Raw genomic sequence first — 12,399 nt, 5'->3', positions numbered from 1 at the left:
ATATGATCTGGAAAACAAAATACCATTTTCAGAAATTAGGAGAAATGTCCGATGAAAACCAAGATCAAATTACAAGCTAAAGTAGTGGGTACTAAGCTTTAAATAAAACACTTAACTAGTTAAACTTAAAACTTCACTATTTCCATAAATTTAAAAACTTAGCAAGAAGTTGAAAATCTACTATTTAAAAAAAAACAACCTATTTAGAACTTACTTTCAACAACTGACCAAGTTAACTTTGATATGTCAGGTCTGCAGAGTAAGCAAGGGCTGGTTGGATTTGTGTCACCTTCACCGTAACAGAGTCCATCTATGTTGCATGTTTTCTCCTTTTAGAGAGATGACAATGTGATTCATTAACTTTTGGTTATCAAACAGTAAATTTGGATGAATTTGTAAAGTGTCAAATAAAATCTAACCTATTCTGCACTTCTACTAAACAACTACGGTTGTTTTTAAATCTAAACAACTGACAGCACATTTGGTTTTATTTGGTAATTATATGAAGTGCTTTTGATTTGATTTTTTTAATTCAAAATTGCCTCATCCCTGCTTCTCTTTCTGTGCTTATCACTTCTGTGCATGGAAAATTCCTGTTGGAAACAAGAACAGGGTACATTCTGCTGATTTTTCTAGATTTTTTTCTGCCTGAAAAGATGCATATTTTCATAATAAACATAGTAATGAAATACATACCTTTAACGTACATAACCCAGATTCTTGTGGTTCACATGTCTGACAGGCTCCATCGTATAGTATCATTGTTTTAGAGTTGCTATAAATGAATCCATCATTAGAAATCTGCAAGATGTACAGTAAAAATGGATTAACCCATAGAGGCATCAACATATCGCCAGCGTGAACTGCTAGCATGAGCTTCAACTCATTGATAGACACCTACATTTAACTTTTTAAACGGTCATAATAGTCATCAGAAATCTAATCAATCCTGCCAATAAGTCTAGGCAGATATTTGACCAACCACATGTAGGTGTCTACTTTAGGGTAAATTGAATAGTGTGTAGGCTCTATTGACCTTATTGACTCAATCTGTATGAGAGCTCAGATATCTACCTCACACAGGGATTCGTACATGTAGACTGGGCTCAACTCAATTTTCCCATAAATGTGTCTGATGTCATTTGAAATGCTCTAGGGTAAGCACCTTGGCCTTTAACTTCTACTCTTGAAGAACGTGTGTCTCCGTAGGTCCTAGGTCATATCTACCAGTCCCCTTGCAGGAGAATACTCCCTAATGGCACTCAACACTTAAGCTTAGGCGATGAAACTGAGACCCCAAGCTAAGCAAGCTGAGTTCCACCTTTAGTACCATTAAAAAAAAGGACATCTATGTCATGTATTTTCATCTTAATAGGAATATCTGTAAGTGAATATTTGAAATTTCTGCAAGTACCTTTATTTGCCACCTGGCAATGGGTTTATCATCAACCAGATCCATGACATCAGACTGCTGGCCATCATTTGGTAACTGGCAGTCGACAGTCCTGGCATTTTGGAAGGCAGCTGGCATAGTTAGAGGTTCTCCGGGAATCCATCGTCTATCACTATACTAAATGTTAAGACAGAAAACCTGTTTTTCAGTGAAATACATTATGAAAATATTTTTATCAGAGAAAAAAAAAAACATGTATTGCACAGTGTGTGAACAAGCCTAATGTCTCTGGATTAGAATGCAGTGGGAAATATTAAATGGTATTATTTGCACACACAGATTTCTACCTAAGCCTGCTACTGTGGAAGAAAAGGCATCTTTCCTGCCACACAGCCCTTTGGCACTGCATCGCCAACGACAAACAGTTCTTCCAGCTGGAGCGTAATGGGAGGGTTAAGCAGTGGGTGATCCTCTAACAGCACTGACCTGATGTATAAGTGCCTCTATCCCTCTCCATCTCTGCTCCCATGAGAGGACAAGCTTTCGTCGAAGGAACAGATGAGGTTTTTGGCAGGGCTTGGGTATCATTCTGGGTGCTAGGGGAATACTGGCAGTTAGCCATTAAGCCCTTGCACAAGCCAATGGACTACACCATTAACCCTGTAGACTTTTCTTCTAAACTGCAGTGAGGACAAGTCATCCAAGGACCTATCTTGACAGTTCAGGGTAACAGGATAGGGATGATAATACTATTTGACTGAAGTATTGGTGTGGAAGCAGGGATAAGCATACTGAAACTAAAGTTAGATGGAAGTAAGAATCCAGACAGACTAAGAATCAAGAGAACAGCAAGATCAAAATAATTTTGAGCTTGACTACATTTTACTGAGCTGGCACATTTTTTCAGTTACTGGAGTCAATCGAGACATTTATTCAATCCCAACCTGACATGGGGAGTCATCTGCTGATAAGGCCTTGCAATTTTTTTTTTTTAAACAAACAAAAAATAACAGAAAAATAAAAAATTTTGCTGAAAAGATATATGAGCTATTTTTGTTCCAACCAAACATTTTGTTTTTCTTTCACCCTATACTCAGTTATGGAATTCACAGCAAGGGTGAGTAAAAGTGTAACAGCTAAATATTTCTAAATATGTCATTTTGAGCGCATTTAGTACCATAACCTTTGAAATGTGATGCAGTCTATTTCTCCAGAAACCTTTTGTTATTAGCTGGAGGCAAGTTCAGATAATTTTTTCAGAAGCATATTAACCTTTCAAAAACCAATTAAAAAACCTTCAGATCTGCTAACATTCTGGCTCGTTAGGTTCATAGAAAAACTTACTTCTGCAGTTCAATGTAAATAAGAAGGAACTAAAACTGTACTTTTGTTTTGGGGAGGTTAAACACACTCTCATCTTTTACAAAAATCTTAGTAAAATCTGGATTTGTGTAATCATAGGTTCCTTGGCCATGTCCTACCCAAACCTCTATCAAAAGATGTGCAGTAGTCCTGCACCTGTGAGGTACTTCAATACAGAATTCTCTGAATCACCTCTTTTAGCGTCATGCACAAGACTTACATCCTTCCTAACATGGTAGGACAGCCCATGGACGATGGATTTGACTTAACCTTTCAAAAGTGAAGATATAAAAAATAAGAAATTCAGTGTGTATTAGCTCTAAATTCTGCCAAAATGCCTCTTCTATGGAATTTTGATCTTTTAAGTTTAATCTCAAAATACGTAGAGTTCTATACTGTTGCAAGTCCGCTGACATTTGCACAATCACTACTTCTCCCGCCTGAAAACTAAGCAAACAAAACTAAACAAAACAAAAAAACCCAAACATCCTTTCTTTTGTATTTTCAAGGAAAAAAATCTCAGCTTCCTCCTTAACTGCAGATAACAGCAGTAGTGTTCATTTTCTAACCTGGTTCTTATCAGTGTGAAGATCATCAATAAAAGTGGTTAAATAGAAAATTTTTGTAGTTGGGAGCCAAATACACCACCACAAGTGTTGTATCAGAATATCTTGCCATGAGTTAAAACTGAGACAGTTCAAACTGTGATAAGTGAACTCCCAATAATTGTCTCACTGTGAGCTTGGTCTAAAAGTCTTTTAACCTAATGGAGTGTAAACTTACTCTCAACTTTATCATTTCAAGCCAACTTGCAGACGAGTGGATACATGTTGTGTTTAAGAAAAATCTATAACCAGCATTGCTTAATCTGTCAAAATAATTTTAGCATCTGCTGGAACTAACTAAGGAAAACTTTTGTCTCAAGAACAAAATTTTCCCATTGAATGGTTCCCCTTTCGCCATCTCCACCACCACCACGACGTCAATGAAACCCAGTTTTACTTTGAAGCTTTTTTTTATTCTCGTGTCTAACATGACATAAAAACTTGTAATTGCCAATTGTTTATTCCAGGCTAACACTTGTAAACTGCTTGTAAATTTGCCTTGAGCAAATTCTAGGTCTGAGTAACAACAGTCTCTCTACACAGATTCCTCTTAGTTTACAGTGCAACATTTTTAATCTCCTGTTCAAACCTGGGGTATACAGCTGACATGTATCATTAAATAGCTGTGGTATTCTACCCCATGGAAATGGACAATACATCAAAAATGCCTCTCTTTTCGTAACAGATTTATTATGTTTATAAAAGGGCTATTTCAAGCATTAGATTTGAGACAGAAATCTAGTAATGTCTTTAAACTTGCTGTCCTTTTTCAAAGAAGTGGTACTTCAGTTCCTCTCCATAAGCACTTAAAAAACCCGAACAACGATATTGTTACTAATAGGGCTGCCCTTGCCCTTTTCTGATGGATAGCTGCCGTATGCTGTTATCTCCCTCTTGGCTGCTGAACATTCCCATTATGTTTTGTATGTCTCTTATCATGGAGGAAATGGCAATCTTGCAAAGACTTGAGTGTCTGCTGCAAAGTGCTGAGTGCCTTTGCTTTTAGCTTCTACTAAAGCATTGGGTTGTACCCACATCAATGAATAATATGTTAGACATTTTTTCCCTTGTTCTCCGAGAAGTTTAAAATGTAATTGTTACTATTCAGGGAGACCTACCTGTAATTTGATAATTTCACATTTCAGAGTCAATGACTCCCTGAAGCCATGTCCGAAAGCTCTCACTGATGTGCAGTCATACTGTCGAATATCGCACAGCCCAGCATTCTCCAGCTCTGTAATTTCTGGAGCCTGGTCTTCGAAGTAGAGATTAGACAATGAATGTCAGTATATTGACTCATTCGTATGCATTTACATTAAGCAATATGTTTATTTCTCTATCCAACTAAGAAAACTATGTAAACTGGACCCAGCTGAAGAAAGGTAAACCAGAAACATTTTTTATTGTTAAAATGAATCTTAACTTTAAAGCTAGGCTTTTGTCTTCTCTTGGAACTTGAATATTATGAAGCAGAGAAAATATTCATCTAATAACAAACACTTGTGAATGTGTTTTGCTTTCTCATCCATGGTTCTTTACATCACACTTGCAGAATAAAATCTAAATGAAACTCAGGCCCTAGTAATAGGAACGGGAAAGGTTACAGTTATGCAATGATTTATAATGGGAATTTTTTGTTTACAGACTAAACAAAAACATCTCAGGTGGAAGTTATTTCAGGAAAAAAACTGACAAAGATTAGAACACTCAAAAATAGTTTTTATGAAGCAAAACTAGTTTATTTGACTTCAAGAGCAATAAAATATTTCTTTTTTATTATTCTCTTACCTTTCTCTATTTGCTTTTAAATAGGTTGCTAAAACAAAAACACCATTGCCAAGCAAAATATTGACAGGTTTTGTTTTGAAAGGGTTTTGACTTTTCTAGTACTTTTCACATTTTTCCAGTATACCTGCTTAACTGAATTTTTAGTGAATGTCTTATTTACTGAAAAAAACCCCAACCCTGTCCAGCTCTATTTGCTGTAGCTTTTTTTCTTTGCCATCAATTCTGCTCCCACCACATCTAACAGTTAGTTTACAGAGATGTAACATCACCAAAGAGAAAAACATCCCACTTACAGTTAATAAACAGGATCACATAGACTATAAAAAATTAGGGAATGGATGGCTGTGGCAGATCTTCCCTGAAGAAGACAGCATGTGGAAGCATTGCTAATCTCTTGGGGCAATACTCTGGATTGCAAACTCACCAAGTGGTAAATTTTTAAAATCTGACATACCAGAAACTAAGCCCATGTTTTGCCCTTCGGAAACAAGAAGGTTGAATAGAAAACAACTATGGCTGTATTAAACTGGAACTAAATTGCTGGATAGCGAACGGGGCCACTGTAGGGAACCCTTGTCAGCATACAAAAGCAGGAGAGAGAGGCAGCAAAATAAATGTATGTTGCACAAACATTGAGAACATTATTTAAGTAAATCTGATTTTTTTTTCCCCCCACTTACCAGACAGTATGCTGCAGTCATATGAGCTGTAGCCTTGGAAACATGCACAGCCCCATTCTGTACATTCCCCATTACCACTGCAGAGACTGGGACACTTCAATGCAATAAGCAGGCTCTCAACCGACCCTTCAAGTTCCTGTCGGTTGTAATTTCTTTCTTCTAAAACTCTTTTCTCACACTCATTCTCTAGAAGAGCTAAGGAAGCTTCTGCCCAACCGAGGTCATCTTTCAGCAGCAAATCTTTAACACACATACTGATCGCATGCTCTATTCGCTGGCCAAGAAGGCCACCACAAGATCTTCCTATACTGGAATTAGCTATTGCCTGCTGGCATAGTAACAAAGCGCTAGACTCGGTGAGGCCAGAAGGTGTGGGCCAAGAAGGAAGAAACTTTTGGTCTGTGTCAGTGGCGTGGTCCTCTGGGAAAAAATAACTATATCCCGCTAAGTCTGTTTGGCTAAGACTTTGGAACAGAAATACTGGATGGTATTCGTAATAATTTTGGCGCTTCCCCCTACTTGTAACAGATTGACTTTTGTGAAGATGACTACTGTAACGGTGAGAATTTCTTCTAGTGTCTGAGCTTGAAGTTCCTTCTCTTTCTATGCCAGTATTTCCCACTGAGGTTGGAGAGACACGCGTGTTTAGTTGTGACGTTTTGTGAAGTTTGGTTTGATTATCCTCCCTCTGCAGAGGTGTAGAAGAATTCATTTCAAGTGCAGACGAACGTTTCTTTAAGCCTCTGACAAGATCAACAGGACCGAGATACTCAGCAGTGACATCCAGTCCTGGTATCAAAGAAAGAAATCTACCATTTGCACCTTCTTTACAAGACAGAGGAAGTTCTGACTGAGAAACTGTCTCTAGTTTATTCATGGATCGATATAGTCCAGCATCTTCAAGTGCGCAGTCACAGAAGACTATTTTTCTAGAAGATGTTAAAGAAGCGGGTGTCTTGTCAAACAAGCTATCTCCTGGTGAAATTCTAGAGAAGAAAGAAAAAGCTAAAACTATATCTGAACTATTTTCATTGTTTTAGTAAAGTATTAACATTTGTTTTGCTTTTTGTCGTTTCATACTTCTACAGCATAGGTCACAGAATCTGCAGCATACAGCTATATTTAAAGACCAGTTAAAATCACAAAACCATGAGAGTAACTTATAATAGAAGAATTGAGAAGAGTGGATATTTTCTGTATATCTTGATATGTTGTTGAAAACCTACTCAAACTAATCTTACATCATACAACTAATTTGGCACTTCAGTTTCAATTTTCTCTGAAATCAATTATGGAATGTAATGATGGCATTCTAACATTAACATAAAAAACTTAGGAAGATTATTTTTTTATTATTTTGACAAGTTTTTAAGAGTGTGAAGGAAAGGTTGAACCAAAAATGATGACATTTGATTGAAACAGAAGTAATTTGTTACCTCCATTCCTTAATAAAAGAAAAAGGAACATTAGCATGGTTTGGGATTTCCACCCCACTTGCAGTGTGATAGTCATTCTCTGCACTTCCGTCAAAGGTGCCACAGAGTCCCACTGTATGTCTGTAATCTGAACTCGGTGCCCTAAGTGTTATGCTCATTCCCCATTCACTCACATCAGCACGAACGAAAGCTCCAGAAGAAAACAAAACCTAAAAAGAGATTGATGATATCACCATGAGAAACATGATTTTTATTTTACCTAATAAAACCAGGTATGTTTGTTGTCAAGGAATAATTGGAAAAGGCCAGGCATATAAAGACATCCCATTAAATTCTTGCTTTATTCTGGATCAGAAAAATTTCATTATTTCTTCCTCTCGTGAAGCCCTGTAAATAAAAACCCTATACATCTCAACCTTAGCAGGCAGCTAGATGGTGCACTATAGGTCCATAAACTTCATCCATCATTAGCAGGTATATTGTGGGAGGTCAGTGACTACAAAACCACAGAGAATCAAAGATCAGCTGGGCTGCTCACTCTTCACATGCTAGCATATGGAAATGGATGATTCTGGTAATACGAATAGACTCTTTGGCAGCACCTTTCTCAATCTTCTTTTTGTCAGCTACATGATTCCCTGTGTTAGTAGCTTAATATAGAGTCACTTTCTACCTGCAAAGCTGATCCTAAATGTTCTAGATAGCTCAGAATGGTCTCAAATATTTACTGTTTAATTTTAGGTAACTTTACAATCTCTTGAAAGAAATACTAGAAGTCTCAAGAACAAAATCCACTGCAAGTTTAAATGCTGTTTCTATTATTAACTTGCTGTACAAATCTGAGCAAGTCATTTAATTTTTCTGGTTCCTCAGTATTCTTTTAATTTCTCTATTGCCTAATGTCATCTTAGTATTTCATATCTGAGGTCTTCAAATGAAGTGCTTCAGATAAAAGTTAAATATTTAAAGTAGTCTTATACCAATAGCCAAACCCAAGTTGAAAAGGCATATGTCTTTTTATGGCTTGCCTTCCAGACCAACAGAGCGACTAAAGAGCAGTTGAGGGCTTCATTTTTACACTCTGCTTCATTTGAAGTTCAGTGGAGTCCTACAGCAATTCTATCTACAAAAGAAAAGCTACAGGAAATTATAAAAGCAAATGTGAATGTTTTATCTGAGGGCCACATTCTCTAGAGAAACCATCTACACTTCTAATTCTATGGATGTCATTTGGCATATTTAATTATCTGCATGCACAGCCTTCCTACATGACACTGGCATGAGCGAAATAGAGCACGCAGAGATCTCATTTTGGAACATGAGGGCTGCTAAATAAGTGCATACTGAATCTGAAAACTGCACCTTCCACACAAGGGTTGTATACTGTGATTGACAAAATGGTTCCAGAAAGGTATGCATGTTGAGACATCCTTGTTTTTGAGGACAACATCCTTCACTTACAAGCAAAACACTGGCCAATGGACTACGATTGTAAAATAAACATTATGCTATTGCTTAGTTGCAGAAAAGAAAACGTTTTAGTTCTGAAGTTGGCATGAATTGGTAAAAATAATTGCCGAGATAACCATTACACCCGCAAGCAATTATTTACTACTTACTGTTACTTTTCTTCCTAGGTAGGATTCGGTGATTCTGACATTGTTTCCTGTTGTGTCTCTATTTATTACAGATAAGTGTGGCTGTGACTCATGTAGCTGACCACTGCACATGTCAAACGCAATTATATCACTTCCTTCTTTGGCAACAAAGCCACAGTTACAGGATGCTGGGTAGTGAAGACTTCCACAGTCCCACTGGCGAACGTGAACTTCAAAATCTCGAGACGTACTCTTATAGAGGACAAATGTTCCCGTTTTAAAATTGTCATAGAGTCTGGAATCAAAAGAATAGTGTGTGATATCACTTTGGTTATAAAATAACTCTATCACCACATGTCAGCAACTTTATCTTAAAAGATTGCTAATATTTGGTGAACTTTGATACTGCAACTCATTTTCCTGCATCAGAAAAACCAAACAGTACAGCCCACAAACCGACACACAACTTTGTTCCGAACAAACACCATCGTATCTTCCTCTGTGCAGCTCTAAATCAAAAAAATTAAACCTGTTTTACATCAGAAAAATAAGGAATAAAAGAAGGATCACAAGTGGAGTATATGTAGACAATGGTTGTGAATGGAAACATAGCTACGAAGCCACTGCCATTCTCTGAAGTTTTTTTTAACAGTGCTTATGACAGGGAAATGGAGGCTACTTCTCAACCTTTGTGTTTCTACATCAGTACACCTATGCAGCAAGAGCAATAAGATGCGTAGCAGTGTGCATGTGGGGGACAGCTGCTGAAAACTGCATAAGTACCCTTGACAAAATGATTTAGAAAGTCACGTACTTTTAAAAAGGTCTGCTTGATTGAGATTGAGATGGGGAGTGCTTATTCCCAGAGATCTGAAAATTATTTAAGATGAAAACCATAAATAGCGACTTCCCTTTTTTTCCTTAGGGTTAGCCATCTGTCCCCTGAAGCAAGGTTAAACTAGCCAATTTAATGATTCAGCGGTGAGAAGGGAAAAAAAGAAAAAAAAAAAAAGAAAAGAAAGAAAAAACCCCAAACTTCTGCTGCAAGTTTAACAGTCTCTTGGCTATAAATGGCATTTGACAGTTAATTGCAGAACGGTGATTTGCTTTGTGTATAATGTGCCAGCAGACAAACTACAGATGGCTACCCTACTAGGACTGCACAGGATTACCCGTGGTTCAGTAAGGACAGTTACTCTTCTATTTGTTTCCTCAATTTGTAAAATAAAGTAGCAACAGACTTTATCCTTAAAAAGAAAGTTTTTTCCCCATAGCATCATGCTTCCAGCCAGACCATATCACAGTAAATCACTGATTCATAAGAAAGCTTGATCACAATGCATCGATGATGGTTGAAATGCCCAGTGAAGCCATCCCCATAATTTCCACTGAAGGAGGAACTGCAAGATCAGGATAACCCCAGTGACTTTATTATTATTATTACTAATCACAGTGCTATCAGAGAAGCAATTACAACTCGTTCTTTCCCTTCTGTTATCAAGTTCACAAGAAGAGTGGGGTTGTGGGCTGAACATCCTTATTTGGAGGCAACATATCCTCTTCTTCTCACCCTGCCACTGGAAGAAATGTGCTTCTGCTGAGCAGAGAATATAAAAGCCCCAGGTGTGTAACCTGTGTTTGTTTTGACACCTTCCATGAATTAGAAACACTTTGAAAGATGGAAGCATACCAAAAACATGCCAGCTGTGGCCAAGGAAGCTGTCTTCGCTTTAGAAAGGTCAGTGATGTGCAAGTGACAGCAGTGAATAAGTCGCTTTCAATGCCATTAATTAACTCAGCACAATGTTACACAGACAGCAGATAGCTTCTAGCAACTTGATCCCTACAAGGATTCAGATACTGACACCCAGAAATAGGTAAACTAGGCTGTAGATCGGAAACACCTTTGCATTAAAACAGTTTTGCCTAATCAATCATTTTATCATTGTTCATATTTAATAACATTTCTATCTTTCATAGTCAACAGACTGGACAGCAACCACTCCTCTCTTGGCATACTCCTCTAAAAAGGAAAACAGTCCATTTGCTTCACTCTCTTGCCACAACCCCAAAACTTGCATTTAGAAATACAAGTATTACAAACATCATCATGACTGGCAAGCTTTTACTAACTAAAGCACGTTTATCCTTATTGTCCAAGAAAGAATGTAAAATACAAAGTGCAGTTGTGGAAAACTACAGCTAATTTGTATCACCAGCACAGATTTTAAATAAATAAATACAACACCACCCCCCAAAAAACACCCACAAAATATCTCAACACACTTAAAATTAAGAGCAGCAATCCAGTGATTACCTTCCATCAAACGTAATTATATGAGGATCAGTAAATGAGTAGCAGTAGGCAGTGGGTAGATCCTTTACTGTAATCTTCAAAACAAAGAAGCACACAGTAAGCCGTGTCAGATTAGGCAATAAACAGACTCAGGCACATTATTTCATCTTATGATACTACTTTACATTCTAATAAATATATTATACTTTTAATCAATCTGGGTAGTTATATCAATATTAAAATGTAAAAAAGTTAATTCAAATGAAAATGCAGCATTCCAATGAAAGTGAAACAATGGAAAATTGACCACTTAGAAATCTGGGTGTGAGTCAGCAAGTCACAACTGAAAGAGAAGCTTCATTAACATCAGCCACATTTCTGGCCAGTTTACAGAGCTTAACATGAAGATTTTCAACCTGTGTGCTTTCTGGAACATAGCCATTCCACAGGAAATTCTCACTGGATATAGGTTCGACTGCAATTCTGGTAATTCTGTCTCCATCCTGCATAAAGTCTGTCACAGCAGTGAAATAAATTACAGCTTGACTACAGATTCCGTTATTGCAGGGTTTCTGGAGAAGATCCACATGACAAGAAGAAAGAGCCAAGTTTAAACCTAACTGCTCTTTACCTGTTTTAATGAAAACACATCATTAGTGAGTTTTCCTCTATATAAGTCACATTTTCTATACTACTGTTAATATAGATACTAACTTATTTACAAACATTTTCATATATCAAAATAATTACGCATTTTTCTTGAGTTCGGTCATGCAAAACCCCCTCTCTGCATCTTCATACACATACCCAAGAAAACGGTTTTGAATTTTCCAGTTTGATAGACAAATGGAAATCGTGATAGGCTTGCTAATGTGACATTAAAATGGTTGTCTGCATAGGCAAGGCTCCTCCTGGGGTTCACAGGACGTGTGCTTGAGAAAATACTACAGAAACTGGTAATAATAGTAAAAAATGAGGACTTCACGACTGCGTATACAATACTTGCAACACAACACGTCACCAAAATGAACTGAATTATAAACTTTGCAAGTATTACGGTGTTCTGTCTATTCAAGTTAAAGAATATGGCTCCGACATCCATGGCTGCCAAAAACACCTGCTAACTTCAACAAGTAATGGATTATGGACACATTCTTCCACACTTTCAGCAGCAGTATATACAGCCTGTAAATATTTTGTTTTAACATTTTAGAAAGTATTTTACAACATAACTGCTTCTC

At 37.2% G+C, this 12,399-nt stretch overlaps 1 protein-coding gene across 1 annotated transcript in view; it reads right to left on the bottom strand.

Moving 5' to 3' along the window:
* The window catches only part of VWDE (von Willebrand factor D and EGF domains), a 36,477-nt gene that overhangs the window by 11,725 nt on the left and 12,353 nt on the right, over positions 1-12,399 (bottom strand). Inside the window, exons 7-15 of the mRNA XM_009326123.1 lie at positions 11,575-11,789; positions 11,180-11,253; positions 8,884-9,157; positions 7,265-7,473; positions 5,829-6,814; positions 4,479-4,615; positions 1,415-1,570; positions 697-801; positions 215-329 (exon numbers count right to left, since the gene is read on the bottom strand). Of these exons, the coding sequence (XP_009324398.1) occupies positions 215-329; positions 697-801; positions 1,415-1,570; positions 4,479-4,615; positions 5,829-6,814; positions 7,265-7,473; positions 8,884-9,157; positions 11,180-11,253; positions 11,575-11,789 (2,271 nt within the window). The remainder of the gene's footprint in view (positions 1-214; positions 330-696; positions 802-1,414; positions 1,571-4,478; positions 4,616-5,828; positions 6,815-7,264; positions 7,474-8,883; positions 9,158-11,179; positions 11,254-11,574; positions 11,790-12,399) is intronic.

This window comes from Pygoscelis adeliae, unplaced genomic scaffold (genome assembly GCF_000699105.1).
Source record: "Pygoscelis adeliae isolate BGI_AS28 unplaced genomic scaffold, ASM69910v1 Scaffold15, whole genome shotgun sequence".
NCBI lineage: Eukaryota > Metazoa > Chordata > Aves > Sphenisciformes > Spheniscidae > Pygoscelis > Pygoscelis adeliae.
This window is presented reverse-complemented; position numbering and strand designations above follow the sequence as displayed.